Genomic DNA, 17,485 nt, shown 5'->3' on the forward strand with positions numbered 1-17,485 from the left:
ATCCCTGCTCATGGCAGGGGGGTTGGAACTGGATGACCTTAGGGTCCTTTCCAACCCAAACCATTCCATGATTCTGTGATGTAGGAAATGCTCCAAAGGTACAAATCAGAAAGACTTGGGGCAGTATTACAAAGCAGAGAGTGCTTTCTCTGGCAGGACACCTTTTAGTCTTTCCACCTTGATGCTGACACCAAGGTTCTGGTGGGAAACTCAGCATTGCAAGGTCAATTCAGATGAACAGCTTTTCAATAATAGTGACTGAGTGTGAGTTTATATTTGGAAAATTTTAAAACACTCGGATTGAACTACCAAATTGTTGTGTTCAGTCATTAACAGGCTGCAACTGGCACCTACACAAGGGGTAAAATCTGCTTGGAACTTCCTGCATTTCTTTCCTCCAGAGAATTGGAAGGTGGCCCCTTAACATCCTGTTGTTCCAACCCACACAGCCCAGACAAGTCAGTGAATTAGCTCATGGCATGGAAACAGCCTATCTGTAAACCACGAGGGCTGTTCTGTGCCATCCTGCTCAACTCCTGGCTGGGTTGTCTCTCCCTGAATTACCTTGTCTTAAGGGTGAAAGTTAAATATAGCCTTCCTTGTGCTCTGATGAGCTTCTGCTGAGGTCCTCTTGAAAAGCAGCATTTACAAGCTAGCAGAGAAGGAGACAGCATGTGTGGGCACCTCCAGTGCTCTGCTTACAGCTGTGTGTAAGCATAGTATAATTTCAGCATTGACAAATGGTGTTTATCCTGCAGCATGAGGGATGCACAGCAGTGATCTGGAATCACTCCTGGCCCTCTTGCTCACAGAAATCTCCTGAGTCAGAGGTAGAAACACAGAATGATAGAAGAGCTTTCATTCCTTCTTCGCCCAGAGAAGAGAAGGCTCCTTAAGGGGAGACCTTAGAGCAGCTCCAGTGCTTAAAGGAGCTACAAGATACCTGGAGAGGGACTTTGGACAAGGGCCTGTAGGGACAGGACAAGGGGAATGGCTTGAACCTGCCAGAGGGGAGATTGAGATGAGCTCTGAGGCAGAAGTTCTTCCCTGTGAGGGTGCTGAGGTGCTGGCACAGGGTGTCCAGAGAAGCTGTGGCTGCCCCATCCCTGGCAGTGTTCAAGGCCAGGTTGGACACAGGGGCTTGGAGCAACCTGCTCTAGTGGAAGGTGTCCCTGCCTGTGGCAGGGGGGTGGGAATGGATGAGCTTTAAGGTCCCTTCCAACACAAACCAGTCTCTGATACTATGATAAGAGTTTGAAGGAACCTCTGGAGACCATCTGATCCAGCCCTCTGTCCAAAGTGGGGCCTGAGATTAGGATAATCAACTTAGATCAGCAGAGGTGGAAAGGGGAAGGGTTTTGTTGCCTCCTGTCTCGCTGTTAATTATACATTTCTGATTGAAATCTTGCTTGCTATACTCTGTGATTTTGGTACATAGTTCTGGGCTTTTTCTCTTCCTTCTTCAGGTTTGGCTCCTTCCAGTCTGTGTCCCTACGTGAAACCTGAGCAACATTAAGGGCTTTCAGTGCTTTTCTTGGTTTTTCCTTAAAGACTTGGTAAATCTGCATGTCTCGTGTTTCATCTCTTCCTATTAGTAAAATGCAAAGCTATGAATAACCTCAACTTTTCACTGTTTCAGTTTTCTTTTAGAATAACAATTTCAGTTCATTTGGTTTCCTTGCATTAAGTAATGTAGGTCAGGGACTTTGCCTTGCAATTTTGCTGTGTAGGCTCTAAAGCTGTGCTGATACAAGACTCTCAGTCCTGCAGAGATCACACCAGCATTCTAAGGGTTTTCTTCCAAAATCACATCCTTATGGTTGTTATAGGTTGTAGAACAGTGTAATATAGAAAACTGACTAAATAAGACCTTGAGAGTATGCCACTACATAGTCCTTTTTAAATGGAGGGTTGCATCTGACCTCCTGAAACCTCAGTAGTGTGCATGTTTCTAAACTATTTAGAATATTTTTCTTTGCTTTTTCCAGTCATTTAGTCAAATCTCTCCCTGTTCACTTCCAGGTGATTGGGATAGTTCTAATCCATCTTCGTTAAATGTAATATATGAAGAACAGTCACCATTATCTTCATCTTCACATTCTGCTTCCCCATCTGAAGTGTGTTATTTACCAGTACCAGGAGAAGCTTTAACAAGAGTTCAGCTGTCTGAGAAACTGGAACAAGCAAAGAACACTGTGCCTGAAAAGATAAGCACTTTAACTGAAAACCAGTTTGAGATGAAGCCTCAGTCTTCTCCCCAGAGAACAAAGAACAGATGGGAATGTCCCTCCAGTCCTGGGTTTGAGATCACAAAAGGTACTTTGGAAGTAAGGACCACAAGAGACAGATCGGCAAGTCCAGAAAAGTTTGGGGCTGCTGAGAGCCACCCTCAGGCAGGATTCCACAGAAAAGGGGATCCTGAAAAATCCTATGGCAATCTCTCACACAGATCTGAGGGCTCCAGGAAGAGTGAGAGTAAAGCCACAGAAATAGGGATGAACAATAGTAACAGAAAAGAGTATTCCAGTGGAAATCCAGGAAGAGCTGCCAGTCCCCACAAGCATCTCGGTAAGCAAGGAAGCGTAGAAATGCTCAGCAGGTTACAGGAATATCAAGATAGAACAATTGGTGGTGATAAAACAACTGCCGAGCACTTGAAAGGTGGAAGTGGTAAAATTGGAGTCACCTGGAAAGACACAAAGCAGAAAACTTCTGGAAAGAGGGAAGGATGGTCTCCAGAGAGACAATACACAGCATTTGACGAATATCATCTTCCATTCAGTGACTCTAGGCAAAACACACCTGAAGACGAAACAATGAAGAAGTCAACCTCTGGAGGACCAAGTTCCAGCAGATTCAAGACTTCCAGCCTTTCCAACATTCCACTGCTTTCCATGGAGAAACACAGAAGGCTGGAAACACACGAGACTTTTACACTGACCAGACAACACAGAGGGAGACACATGGAGCTGCCCGATGAAACCAAAGATGATGGAATTTCCAAATCTGAGAGTAGTTCTCCAGTCAAGAAAACACCAGTAACTCCTGGACCTTGGAGGGTACCGAGCGCCTGTAAAGTCACCCCAGCAGCAGGTGTGGCTGAAAAATGGGCCTGACTGACACTTTTTTAGAACCTGTTTTAATCAAGTTTCTAATAAGGGTCACTTAAAAGCATTGTTTCTTTTCAGAGTTGTCATTTTTCTTCCAGAAACTGGTTAGAGGGTGGAAAGCATTTGATTTGTTCTTAAATTATCTAAGCTGCATGAAGGACTTTTTGGATTGCTTAACTGAAACTTCCTAAGCTGCTGTCCCCTTGCCCTTTTGAAGGCAGTGTTCTGCTGCTCATCATTGCACTGCTACGGCTTTCTCTGATAGTATTGTGAGTTCCTGAACAAATTATTTAATGCCTATATCGCAAATGTGATCATCACTCACTCCTTGTTCTTGTGCCAAGTTATCTGTTGTATCCAGTCCATCTAATCCTTTTCCTCTGTACTTCAGTCACAGAAAAGGCAAGTGTCTGAAGTGGGTGTTTGCTCCAGAGCATGCTGCATGTTTACACAAGGAAGCACCCGTGTTCTTACTGGGTCAGTAAGATGATGGGTGAGTTGGTTCTGTCGATTTCCAGGGCAGCAACGAGCCACTGATGCTGTTCAATTAAGGGGTTTTCTTAAATTTTTATACCAACCACAAAATCCTGTAAGTAAAAACTGTATTTGACATAATCACTGTTTTGTAATTTTGCTTGTTATGACCATGCCAGAATGGCTTTATTTTCTTGACTCATCAGGATGCTTAGAATAGCTGTGTGCACACATCTGAAAATCCTGCTTTTTGTGAAGTAACATCATCCCTTCAGGTTCACTCATGGCACCACGGCACCCGCAGTGCTCTTGGTCAGTGTGAGCAGTGAGTGTACATCTTCAGCCTCATTGTGCTGCTATGTACTGAATCCCACAATTACTTCATGTCATGCTAGTTGGGAATCATTTTTTTCCTTCTGTATGAAACTGGGTGACCTTTAGGACAGAACCAGCTTCTCACTCTTCCCTGTGTGGACTGGACATCTCCCATATTTTCCTTTGAATGCGTGGTCTGTTCTAAGAGCACTAAATAGGTGATATACAGGGTACATGAGGCTTAATATCTATTGTTTGGGCTAGAATACCTGCTTTAAAAAGAGGAGTGATGCCACCAGATGCATCAGTCCTACAGCTGGAAGAACAGCAGGCTGCATAAATGGAAGAGGTTTGTTTTAGTCATCATTTTAGTGATGATTTCCTGACCGATTTTTAGGGACTGTGAAAAGTGTTAAGAGGAGCCCGTTGGGGCAGTTTGGAGAAGGAAGTGTCAAAGGCCAAGCTTTATGTACTCATGTCAGAATTCAGACTAATACGACTTGCTGTTTGAATGAGTATCTCATTTTGGCTTTGAAACATGAAATGTTTCCTAAAGTGTAACAAGGCACAGGGTGTCAGTTCCGAGTGGAATTCTTCAGCAGTACAGATGCTGCTCAAACAGCTTCTCAAACACAGACCTTGGAAATTACACCGGCTTTAAAGCCGAGCTGAACTGTGCTCTGCTGCTGGACTTCAGGTGATCCATTGAGAGTTGCTGTGTAGCATAATATGTGCAAATACCCCCTTTTGGGGAGTATGACTGTGAAAATATTTAATACTTTGAAGTAGCCTGTGTAGATATTAACCATGTATTCTTATCCAGAGATTCTGTTCTACGTGGAGTTGTATGCACCTGCATACCTGCCCGCTGAGTACAGTAACAAATTCAGACATTGAACACAAAGGTGACTTACCACCACCAAAATCCTCCCCCCATCATAACCACCTCCCCTGTTTTTTCTGTTACTGTGACCTGATTTAGTGTCTTCCCTGTCTGTGATTTCTCCTTCCACAGAACTTGTATCCGTTCCAACTGTAACAGATGACTTAGCGACGTGGCCTTGGAATGCTAAGTAATATATGGATGTACTGGGTGTAAATGTTTATATATTGTACAGCACCTTTATACATACTTCTGAGGTTCTGACTAGAGAGAGACCTGTAAATCGCTCATTATTTTTTATATAGATATTAAAAAGAAACTCCAGTTCATGGCCTGTTGTATCTGCACTGTATAAAAATAGATTCTTTGTTGACTTTCAGTGGTGTGATACCTTAAAACAGCTGAATCCCTGACCCGGGTCTTACCTACAACCATTTTCTTCCAGAAAACAAATGCAATTTATTCCTGGAAGTTTCCTTGACTCCCTGTTCAAATAACAAAGGTATTATAAAAATGATCAAGTCATGTAGAAACGGTTGTTAATGATGAAATACTTGTACTGTAGGTTTATTTGTACATTTTGATATATAAAATTGTCATCTCCTTTTACATCTTACAACTTTTCCGTGTACAGAAAATAGCTGTAAACAACTTACTACCAAAAATTCTTCTGCCATCTCACCCCTTCTGTGAAAGAATGAAGCTATGAAAAGTTCCTCAGTTTTTTGCTTTTTTTATTATTAATAAATAGAAGGGGGTAGAGCCAGTTAAGGAACATGTAACTTTAACAGATGCCAAGAAAACGTTCTGTTTCCCCCCGTGCCCTTTCCAAGCATTAACCTGCTCGTGAGGAGGAAGCCTGTGCTGTGTCTCTCCCTGCAGCTTTCTCCCCTTGGGTGCTCCAGTGTGAAGCACTGTTCCAGCACAGACCTGCAGCAGCTTCTCCCACCACCACCAGAACAAGACATGACAGGATGTCCTGGGGACAGGGAATGAACACAGCAGAATACTGTGCATCGATAAAGGCTTTCCTCTTGTTTGTGCTGGAGCCTTGTTCTCCTGTAACTAAGGTTGGCAAAAAGTGATCATTGTTAATTTGCAGAAGACCCAGCATCAGCCAAAGGGCACGAAATCTGTTACTGTTTGGTTGTCAGCACGGAGGCAGAATTCATCTTGTGCAGACCCCATTTCAGTGCCTGCTGCAGTAGTTCAGGAGAGAGGCAGAGCCTCAAGCACACTGAGCTCAAAAGGGAAGAAATGCTCTTCAGCACAGTCAGGTAAATGCGTCTGGGCATAATCAGTCTGAGCAGAGCACTGGAGGATGCTCAAACAGATGAATCTCAGTGTAGCTCCAGAACTCTCAAACAGGAAGGTGCTCACCAAGAGGAGGGCTGGCTCTTCACTTGTCACATGCACAGGACTTGGGTTTGCAGGAACAAGGCACCCGTGGCCCCATCACTGTCCCTCCAGCCAGAGCTTGGGGCACTCACATTGCTGTTGGTGGCTGATGCCCAGTTCTGCTCTTTGCAGTGCAGCTGCTCCTGTTTGACCCCATTAACTCTGTTCTGCTGTGTGCATATGGCCATGGGGTGACCAGTTCATTCTGTCTGTTGCAGAACATGAAAGCAGAGGAGAACCTGTGATACGTACGCTGAGAACCTGTTTAAAACCTGGTCATTGCAGCTTTCTGCAGCTGGAGAACACCTCTGCGTTCACCCAAGGCTGTTGGTTCTCTTCTCAGGTGGAGATGGCCAAGTGCCCGTGTGCAGTCAGTTCATGGTTTAATTTTCCATAACTGAAAAGAGATTCTGAGTGTGAGTCTGGGTCTGAAAGCTGATGCCCTGAGGGGTTTTCATCTGCAGGTAAGAGCCGGTCTCCTTTGCCCAGCCTGTGCTGAATGCTCTCTGCAGTGAACTCCAATTTAAGTGTGAGCCACAGGAGGACTGTGTCTTCATTCCAAAGGGAAAGGACAAAGGAGTCCAACTAACGGCATTAAGTGGGCACCACAGACCTGAACAAGGCTGAAATTTGAGTCATCCTTGTCCTTCCCTGCCAAATCTGGCTCAGGGAGATGGAGGTACATGGTCTGTTCTCTGAACTACTACATAGCAGGATCCTAATTCAAACCCCAGCCTTCCTGCGGGGGCAGGAGGAATTTGACTGTGGCACAAGCGACCCATTAGTCTGGGTCAGAGTTATACTTACTCTGATATTGAATCCTAGAAGATCACTTATGACACCTGAGACAGCAGAGAGTATTACAACACGTGTTATGTTGTAGATTAATGGGTTCATGGTCAGCCCATACAGCCTGAATGGAGTATCCAGCTCCTGTAGAGACCAGAATAAAAGTCCATTAGCATTTATCCACATCAGAAGCAATTAATCCTCTGACTTTTAGCATAATACCAGCTGTCAGGCAGAACTGCCAACCATGCACTGCCTCCGTATCCTTTCTTAAATGTATGGACACAAATTTCAGGCCTCCCAGCTCAAAGGCATTTTCTAACTGCTGAATCTGAGCAGGCTCCTTTGCCACTCTGGTTGTGTAATAAGAGCTTGATGCAACAGGCTGTAGAGTTTGCCTGGGCTAATTTATGTGACTCAGACTGTTCTCTTTCTTTTCCAAATACCTACTCTGCTACTCTCAACAAGCTTCAATATTGAAGCTGCTGAAGGAACATGACCTCAAGCACTAAGGAGACGCTGTGTTCACATGCGCCTCTCCTCTCACTGATCTAAGTTGCAGCAAGCCACTACTTAATCAAATGTTTGCAGGACCAATTAACCACACTGGTCCTGTATTGCTCAAACTTCTGTTGTAGAAGACAGGCTGAGAGAGCTGGGCTGGGGCAGCCTAGAGAAGAGAAGGCTCCTTAAGGGGAGACCTTGGAGCAGCTCCAGTGCCTAAAGGGGCTACAGGAAACCTGGAGAGGGGCTTTGGACAAGGGCCTGTAGGGACAGGACAAGGGGAATGGCTTTAACCTGCCAGAGGGGAGACTGAGATGAGCTCTGAGGCAGAAGTTCTTCCCTGTGAGGGTGCTGAGGCGCTGGCACAGGGTGCCCAGAGGAGCTGTGGCTGCCCCATCCCTGGCAGTGTTCAAGGCCAGGTTGGACACAGGGGCTTGGAGCAACCTGCTCTAGTGGAAGGTGTTCCTGCCCGTGGCAGGGGTTTGGAACTGGATGAGCTTTAAGGTCCCTTCCAAACCAAACTATTCTAGGATTCTAGGAACTTGCCTTAGCAAGGATAAGACAAACAGGAAGAGGAACAACAGGCAGTGTCATTAGTCATTGCGTCTGTAAAACCACATTTCTGGGGAGAGCAGCAGCTCACCTTCAGTAGCTTTGTAGATAGTTTCAAAACGTTGTTTACCAGAGACAGCTGTTCTTTCTTGTTTGGCTTCTTCTCCATCTTTAGGTATAAGTTTATCTGTGATAGAGATGTTACAGATCAGATGTTAAGATGTTAATACTGCAGCAATAGCCCCCAAGTAATTCCTAACAGTGGGAATTGGAGCCATTTTTGCAGTCTGTTGCCACTGCTGAAGCAGTGATGCATCCACAGACAGGAATTCAACAGTGATAATGAACTTTTTGTGATTGATATGGCACATGTTAACCCAGAGACAAAATCAGCTAGAGTCTTAGATTCTGTGTCTGTCCAAACATTTGCCAGCTCATCCCTCCCCAGCTGCACAGAGCTTTAGTGCCTTCTGTCCAGCACAGGGGTTAAAAGTTCTAATTTAAAGAAGGGTTAAGTTCTAATTTAAAGAGTTGATTCCAGTATTTTTTTAAGCTGGTTTGAAATACAATAATTATATTTAAACAAGCCACAAAGCCAAAGAGAAAATATGCTAAATGGGGATACCTGCTCAGTGAGCAAGATGGAAATGTTACTGTATTTCTTATTGGTTTCAGAGCCCAAAGATGCCAGGCGTAGTAAAAAGAGAAGAAGGGCTGCCTCCCAGATGAGGAACTCCCAGTTGTAAGCTGCATTCAGAAATGTTTTGTGACCCTTAAGAACCTGTAATGGGAAAAATAACAAGTAACAACATGCCTGTTCTGAGGAAAAGTGCCAAAGCATCACCCCGGCTCCCCTTCTGGACAGAGATCCCTGCTCTGGAGCTACTGAACATTCACCCCTTGGAGTGCAATCCATTCGTGCAACCAGGTTAGAGTAAAAAGTCTTGTTTCCAACATGGCTTTAGCATGGAATTTTGATTTTTTTTCTTTCTGCTTAGAAAAGGACACTTGTTCTTTCTCTTTCCTCCCTCTTGCCACTTAATGAGCAATACGTTGTCTTTCATGTGTGCTTATCCCAAGGACAAGCCTCGGACCACCCCAGCCAGGCTGCGCTCACTGGGTCTGTCATTACTTTCCCTGAGAAACCTGTGGCTTACAGAAGCCATCACAGCAGAGTTGGTGTGTACTGATCACCAGCCTCACTGCTACCACAACTGTGGTGCCATGGCAGCAAGAACTTGCCTGAACAATCTAATGAATCGCTTGCCAAAACCAAAGAAACCAAGAAACTGCTCTAATAGTAACAGTGCTCACTTAACAGGAGGCTTAGTGAGGGATTGGAAAGTATGATGGCTATTGACCTGCTTTTCAACAGCGGGTTAAAGAAGGTGCTGCAGTCAGCCCTCTTTAGTAACATGCCCTGTGAACACTTGAGATATCTGGGCAGAGAGACCTCTCCTTCATGCACAAAAGCCAATGATGTCCTTAAATTTTTCTGATGATTATAAAACCCCAGACTTTCCTCTGCTAACAGAGAACTAATATCTAAACACAGAGAAATAGTACCTAAACGTAGAGAATTGCTGTCTATTACCAACAAAACACAAAGCTTTTTAATAATACAAACCACACTGCATTATTTTGGAGACAAACAGCTACAGTTTGAGCACTTTGAAGGTTGGCAAAAGAAAAGCTTCCAGTAATTTGGGGGTTTTCCCCCCTACTTCCTTAAAGAAAAAGGTTCAAATCTCACCTGGGCGCAGCATATAAAAGCGATTGAAAGAGCCAGTAAAAAGATTGATGACACAACAACATCCACGGACCGCTGGGGGCCTCGCCTCTGCCAAAACAAAGACTCTGAGTCAGGGCTGAGAGGGATGAGGAGCTGTGAAGTCAAAGCTCACCACAAAGAGCTCTAAGTGTTCACTGACTCAAGCAATGCCGCCAGCGACAGCAATGAGGCAAAGAGCCCGGACTGAGAGCCTCACTGTGCCCTCTGTAACAACCACATCCTGGCTTGGAACTCACCTTTAGATAGGAACGAAGGGATAACCAGATCTTAATGTTTTCTACCTTCTTGAGTCTGAAGTGAGGAATTTCGTATTTCCTGGCTTTCCGAGCAGATGTGATGTGACTAAAAAGCTTGGCAAACAAAAACCTCTGCAAATGAAAAACAAAACCATACACAACATAAATTGTCTAAACCAAATGAGATTGCTTGGGATCACTTAGTGGTAACTGGCAGGAAAGGTTGTGGCACCCTGGGAAAGCTTAACAGGGGCCCTTGGGGCCTCTCCAGTAAACAGTAGCTACTGTGATCTGTGCTTGGAACAACCTGGTCTAGTGGATGTGTCCCTGGCCTTTGCAGGAGATTGGAATTGGGTAAGCTTTAAGGTCCCTTCCAACCCAAACCAGCCTGTGATTCTATGCTTATATGATCTAATGCCCCATCTCAGAACAGGCCAATTCAGCAGGCTTTTTGTTCTTCCCAAACAGCTCCATGCTCATGTGTTCACTTCAAGATGTGAAAAGGTAATTTCTCCCTCGGGGGCAGGCTAAGAGGGGGAGTGCAGGGGTCAGGAAGGGTATTGACAGGTTTAAGTTTGTGACTTAAGTCTTTCCAGACTCCCCTACCTAAATCTCATGGACCTGTTACCAGCTTTGACACCACAGCTTGCTGAGATGCACTCGTCTTACCAGGATCTTCTACAACAGCAGCAGAGTTCTGGTAGAACACCCACACCAGGGTTCATGAAAGGCAACAGGACATTTAAACCCACCTGTTTGTATGTTCGTTCAGCAACGCACATCATGAAGAAGAACATCCAAGTTAAGCAAAGTCTTTCAAGAAAGTTGATTGCAGACAAAACAATGACCGGAGTGCTCGCAGGTGCTCCACAGAAGATGTGCAAAAGCTCCTTTAGAGAAATGGAGCAGAGCTGCTCCAGGTTGTCTGTGCGGAAGAGTCTGTAGAGGAATGGTAGGAATGCTAGTCCGATGGTAATGATGTTTCCCAGCATCTGATAGCCCACTCCTTGCTGGTAAGCATTAACCTGGCAAGCAGGAACAAACCCAGGATGATTACGTGTGTTTTGCATCAAGGGGAAGGCATGCTGCTGTGGCAGAATTGATTCAATCGAGGATTCAGTTCCCCTTCTCTTCAAAGGACATAGCCTAAAATAATTCCATCCATTTCGTTCCAAAACCAGCAACAATCAGTCAATAAATAATAAAATCACCACCTTGAGCACAGTGCAGAGACACAGCCAACAGCAATCAGCACTCATTAAAAAGAAAGAGGGGAGACTGAGATGAGCTCTGAGGCAGAAGCTCTTCCCTGTGAGGGTGCTGAGGCGCTGGCACAGGGTGCCCAGAGAAGCTGTGGCTGTCCCATCCCTGGCAGTGTTCAAGGGCAGGTTGGACACAGGGGCTTGGAGCAACCTGCTCTAGTGGAAGGTGTCCCTGCCCGTGGCAGGGGTTGGAGCTGGAGGAGCTTTAAGGTCCTTTCCAACTCAAACCATTCCATTAATCTTCAACAGGACCTCCTCAGTTTTGGTTTGTGCAATTTTTAAGTTAAGAACACGTAGAACAACTGTACTGGCCATTGAGGAAGGACCACTTTTATACTGCACTTCGTGTTCGCATGTAAAGCCATTTTCAGGTTTTCTGGTGGTTGTCTTTTAGTGTGAGGGAGAGGCTGCACTGCTCTAAAGCCCTCTTACCCTGCTCATGATGATCCCACTGATCTCCAGCACAGACATGTCCACCTTCTTGCAGTCATTCCCTTCCCAGATTAGTGCACTCACTTTTGCAGATGCTGGACTTGTATTCTGCAGCCAAAACAGATGGTTCTATAAAAGAGAAAAGAATGCAAAAGGTGTATCATCATTTCTGACCCACTATTAAATAATGCTTTTTCCTAAAAAGTGTTTAGATTGAGAGGGAAGATTCCCAATTTGTCTTTAGGTGAAATACTTTGCTTTAGGATTAGGAGTAGTCAGGTTAATACTGGCAGGGAGAAGGAAGTTGATCATTGATGCTACTTAGATCATCCCAGACTTCCAGGTGACTAACAGAGCTGGCAGGATGGGCTCCTCCAGCAGCATGCGGATGGGCATTTCATATTATTTGGGCATATAGGGGGAAGGGGTGTGTGGGGTGTGTGGAATCCTTCACAACATTCTCAGCTACAGGGCACAAACCAACAAACCTGCTGGAAAACATCTTCCTTGGCATCCCGCCTGGAATCCCTCACAGTCATCTCCTCGCTGTCGCTGGTGCAGGACGAGCGACACTCGGGCCCGTGAAGCAGATCATCCCAGAGCATGTCTTCTGTCTCCGAGTCATGGCGAGTGCTTTCGGAGTCCCTGCGGGTCACGCTGCAGCTCCGGGGTCCCACATTAATGCAGGACCTCGAGTCCTGTGAGGAAAAGCAAACTTTACACAGTGCAGCCCCGCACCCAGTTTGCAGATCCCAGCATCCAGAGCAGCTGAAAACTGACCTGAAGTCACCCAGGGAGCATTAGTTCCCCAGCTGTACAAAGTGACTTACTTGTTCCAATGCAAAAGTTTTCTGATTTTTGCATAAGCTATTTTAAGATTTCATTGTTATTTTGTATTTATGGATTTTTATATTTATCATTTGATATCCTATATATTTCTATTTCATCTTCAGGTGGTGGGAGTGACAGGGGGCAAGTAACAAAGTGAATGAGTATATATGACAGAATAGATTTCTTTCTTCTTTTTAAAATCAAAATTTATTAAAGCTACAACACGGTGCTGCCTCCCAAACCACAAGAGCAACTGCAGGGATTCAAAACGAGCAATTAGAGGCAGCGTGGACTAAACTGTGCTGCCAAGAGTGACTTTTTGGGTGTTTGGCTGGTTTTGTTAAACGAAGTGTTATACTCCCACATGTGAACACAGTTTACAATGCCACAAACAAGCAGGGAGGCCACACCTTATATATGAAGATGCTGAAGTGCTATTGTTTGATATTGGTCTATTCTGATGGGGAGGACAGCCCTGCACTGTCCATGCTCAGAAAAGCTCTGACTCTTGTATTTATGACCGTACCTGACTGTATAATGTGGATTCTAGTTCAGATTCCATGACACTATCAGAGTCTCTGGTACTTTTCAGAGCTTCTTTGACCTGCCAAAACCAAAGGAAGACTTCTTATGCATAGCAAAAAAACCTGTGTGGAAAATGGCATAAATTCAATGTGGGTACCTGTGAGACAGCCTGGTTCAGAGAAACAAGAGGCCTCTCTTTCTTCTCCTCACAGCTGTTGTCACTGGAAGCCCCTTCTAGATTCTGGCGTAACAGGATCCGTTGTGCCATTGCTTCAGCCTCCTCCTCACTCGAAAGCTCATCAGAAACACCACCTCTGTTGGTGCAGTCATCCTAGAAACACAGCAGTCAAAATAATGCTGAGGCGCTGCTAAAGGACCAGCCTGAACTGCATCAGATCAAAGGTTCAAAGCCATTGCTGCTACTACACTACTGCACCCAGTAATCTCGTTACCTGCAAAAGCCAGCAGGTGATCTCCACAGAATATGCAGAAACAGAATCCAACTTAGCATCACAGGGACATCCCAGATTTTAACTCGTTACCCCTGTCTTGCCACAGAGGTAATGAGGGAATCATGATGGGGTGGAGGTAGATTTGGGGCATGGGTGGGAAGAGGAAAGGGCAGCAGCAGCTCTTGGCAATGTCTTACCAGCAAACTTAAGCCCAGGAGAACAGATGCATCTACAAGCTGGTGGCTAGCAGAGCAGCAATCATGAGAGGTGTCCCTCCACACCTAGCTCTGCTCCTCTCCAAATGCCCGGAAACAGGAGTGTGGCACAGCACAGCAGTCTTCTGCAGAGATTCTAATCTAAGTTCTTCATGTGGGAGCTGACACCTTACAACCCAGAGGAGCCCCAAAAGTAACTCCACAAAGCTTTATATTTTAGGGATTTCAAGAGAGGTCACCATGCTTTAACTCTCTCTCTTCACAAAGGATATTTAATCTTTAATTCCCTGGCTCCTGCTCAGAGGATATTGCAGGGAACTGTTTGCAAGGCAAATTATTTTACAGAAGTGCTTTTGGAAAATTGCTCATGTATTTTTAATCATCTTAATCATAAAGAAGATCATAATCTTCTTTAACAGAACATCTTGTGAGCAGAAGGCTCTGCCACCAAACGTGCACTTTGGTAATACCGACGTTTTCCAGGATTCCATAGTATGTGTTTGACACACTTGACTGTTGTAACAGATTAAACGATGCTGACAGCTGCTCAGCCAAGAAGGACAAAGGGTTTTTAGCTTTCCTATAAGCAAGCAAAGATTAGAAGGTTGTATCAAACCACACAGTTAAATAACAACACGCTTTTTGGGCACATACAGAATACAGTGAAATCTGTGACTTTGAATGGCTCTTTCCTGCAGGTACCTGATGGCTCTTTTCCCCATCAGAAAGTTTATTTTTCTCTTTGAAGTGCAGCAGCCTGTATTCAGATCTGGCGGGTCTGTGTCTAATGCCATTATTCACACCATTCACACCATTCTCTGTCTCAGTCCCTTTCTCAGCTACCAACTTCACTCTTCTAATCCTATGAGAGAAAATACAATTAAAGGCTTTTATGTCAGAGAAAAACTCTCTGAGGAAAACACCATGTTCTCTTTCGCTTGCCACACAGGTACAGCAAGAAACAGTATAGCTAAGGGAATATGTAATTGCCTTCTGCGACAGGCTCCTTGTCCTGATTCTGTTCAAGGGACTTTTATCTGCTTCACTCTCACTGGATGCTGCTTTTGTAACTCTAATAGTACCTTAAAACTCCTAAACCCAGAGGGAAATTTTCTTATTCTTTAGAAAGAAAGAAAGAAGTGCAATTCAGAAGACAGAAAATCCTTGTCAAAAGAAAGGATCTGCCAATTGAAAACTCATCAAGAAACTCATCTGAGAAAACAGCAGGAGACAATGAAATACTATCCCAAACAATCTATCCTCCTTGTCCTTGAGTGAGCTTTACAAAAGGAAGGTGGGAAAGTGGGATGACTGTCCAAGCAGCTGAAACTAGAAGGCACAATTGCTTCTCGAAATCAGGTAAAACAGTAACTTGAGCACACACATTCAAGACAGGTCACTTATCTAATACACAGAAATAAGCTCTGTCACTTTCTCTACTCATCTATCACTCAGTTTAGCTACACTGTGAGACATGGTCTGATCTCCTAATAAGGACATAATATAAATTCATGAGGATTCAGCCTCCTACAATACACGCTTTGAGTTCAAAGCTAACTGGCAGCCTGTGACAGTACACATTCTGTCTTCATTATCCAGATATCAAATTGTTTGCAGTGTCATAAATACAACAAACCCAGTGAAGATCACATACCTCCTTTGGAAAAGCATACTAAATAAATTGTTAAGAATGGACGCAGACTCTGACTGCTCTTCTTTACTGGTTTTGTCAGGAGAAGACCAACTGTTCCCATCGACACCCCCAGATTTGCGTAACTTCCTGATTTGCAAGAAAAGGAGAATTAAATTTGCATAGCAAGCTGCTTCTAGGTCATTCTTAAAAGATCTGGATCAGCTTTGGACAGCTTTGCAGATGCTATTTTTCTTCAGCCACGCAGACAGAATGCTTATTTCCAAATTAAGTAAAATGTTATTTGGATGAACTGAAGTTCTGCATATACCCACAGGACATCAGTATATCACTAGCAAAAGATGCAACAGACAAAGTCTGGACAAAATCTTTGCTGTAGAACACTAATGGAGGCAAAACTCTATCCACATCCATCATCCTGTGTTCACCTACATTGAGTCAGACACCTAACAGTTTAATATCTAGCAGATGGACTGTAACATCTCCTACATGAACAAACTGCCAGCAATGAATCCATCACAGTCATCTCTGCCCTGTTTCTCTGTTCTCAGTCCACATCAGCAATTCCCTGCAGTTCACACCAAAACAGGACACCAGACTGGTCTGCAAAGCCTTGGAGATGCCTTTCTGCACCAAATGCCCTCCTCTGGCCACAAAGAAAGACTTTTACATCAAAAGCTGTGTTAGAAAGAAAGTTCAGCTGACAACCAAAGACCTGTCAGAGTCTGGTAAACCTGCAGTGCTTGTCTTGGTTATGAGAAGATTATGAGCAAGACAGAAAATACACAATAATGGTTAAATGACGTATTTACATAAAAATACGAGATATTTACCTATTAACTTCCAGCCTGAGCAGCCCACCATATACTTTGATGCCAACAAACGAGCCTGTCACCCCACTCACCTCCTCCGCCTGCTGAGCCCGTTGTTTGCTGAAGGTCTGTTGATCTGAGTAGACACTATTTGACAGTGAACAGTTCCCATCAGCAACATAAGGCACATTGGTCCCATGACTTCACTTGCATTCACCACAGGCATCATGAAATACAACACAACTGCTATGACTGAAAGGGAGAAAATGGTATCAAATGCCAAGAGCATGGCCGGTTCCTCTGTCTTACCTGTTTCCTTTTACACAGTTTCTCTCTATTTTATTGGTATTTCTGCAAACACTAGTGCCACACGTCTTAAAATCTACATTAAGCAGGTTTCAGATCCTTAAGTTTTATATCACATCAGACTACAAACACGTCACATTCCTTGCAGAAAAAGGATTGTAGCACAGGCTGCTACCAGCCCTTACCTTGCATAACATAGAGCACCAGAAGCCACATAAAAATACGCTGGGAAGTGACCTGTATCCACCACTGGCTGAATAATGGAAAAAATACAACTCTCACAAGTCCTTTCCGAGTTAGTGATGTCCAGGGAATTTCAGGCTTGGCTTTAGCAAACGTAGAGCCTTGGGATTAAAGGAGAAACAAACAAGCGAATTACAGGAACTTCTGTATTTATGACTTCCTCTTTGGCTGAGAGCAAACCCTGCCAGAACGCTGCCGTTCAGAAGGGTGTCAGCAGCCCAACTTCAGGCACTTGTCCAACCTAAACAGCTCCAACAGGCTGGGCTAAAAGCAGCCCTCGGTGCACCGGGTGCTGACCCTTCCCCTCCCTGCCCCAGGCTGCTCTCACCAACTACTCCCTGACTCGCTCCTGCCCCTGCTTTCAGGTTTTCATCGCTCCTTTGCACCGGTGCCAGCGAGCACCGGGCACCCTCCCCAGTGCTTCAGCGACGCCCGGTGCTGCTGCTGCTGCTGCCAGAAGGGGAATGACTCAGGCTCCGGCCAAGCACTCGATGGCTCAAGAGGAGGTCCCGGCTGCCCTGCACTAGGCTGCGATGCGGTGAGGGCTCTGCAGCGACGCATCTCTCTCACCTCTGATTAAATCCACGTCGATCAGATCAGGCTGAATGTGACCCTTCTTCTTAGGCTTGCTTTTTAAGCCCTAAGACGACGAAAACAAAAGCCTGTCATTAGCTGCGGGGGGAAGCGAGCCCGGGCTGCGGGA

At 44.9% G+C, this 17,485-nt stretch overlaps 2 protein-coding genes across 2 annotated transcripts in view; one reads left to right on the plus strand and one right to left on the minus strand.

Moving 5' to 3' along the window:
- Positions 1–2,315, plus strand: part of MAGI3 (membrane associated guanylate kinase, WW and PDZ domain containing 3) — a gene marked incomplete at its 5' end in the record, with an annotated part of 35,444 nt that extends 33,129 nt beyond the window's left edge. The window contains 2 exons of the mRNA XM_010011574.1: positions 1,467–1,556; positions 2,023–2,315. Of these exons, the coding sequence (XP_010009876.1) occupies positions 1,467–1,516 (50 nt within the window). The remainder of the gene's footprint in view (positions 1–1,466; positions 1,557–2,022) is intronic.
- A 4,233-nt stretch (positions 2,316–6,548) lies between these two features.
- On the minus strand, positions 6,549–17,422 carry PHTF1 (putative homeodomain transcription factor 1; the record flags this gene model as incomplete). Its single annotated transcript, XM_010011575.1, has 16 exons — positions 6,549–6,577; positions 6,988–7,113; positions 8,117–8,212; positions 8,651–8,806; positions 9,779–9,865; positions 10,054–10,185; positions 10,806–11,078; positions 11,748–11,876; positions 12,236–12,445; positions 13,105–13,182; positions 13,261–13,434; positions 14,473–14,632; positions 15,425–15,550; positions 16,326–16,485; positions 16,725–16,883; positions 17,353–17,422. Coding segments are annotated over 16 exons (2,157 nt in total), but the record flags the coding sequence as incomplete, so codon positions are not given.
- Positions 17,423–17,485: the final 63 nt, after the last annotated feature.

This window comes from Nestor notabilis, unplaced genomic scaffold, assembly GCF_000696875.1.
Source record: "Nestor notabilis isolate BGI_N333 unplaced genomic scaffold, ASM69687v1 scaffold7103, whole genome shotgun sequence".
NCBI lineage: Eukaryota > Metazoa > Chordata > Aves > Psittaciformes > Psittacidae > Nestor > Nestor notabilis.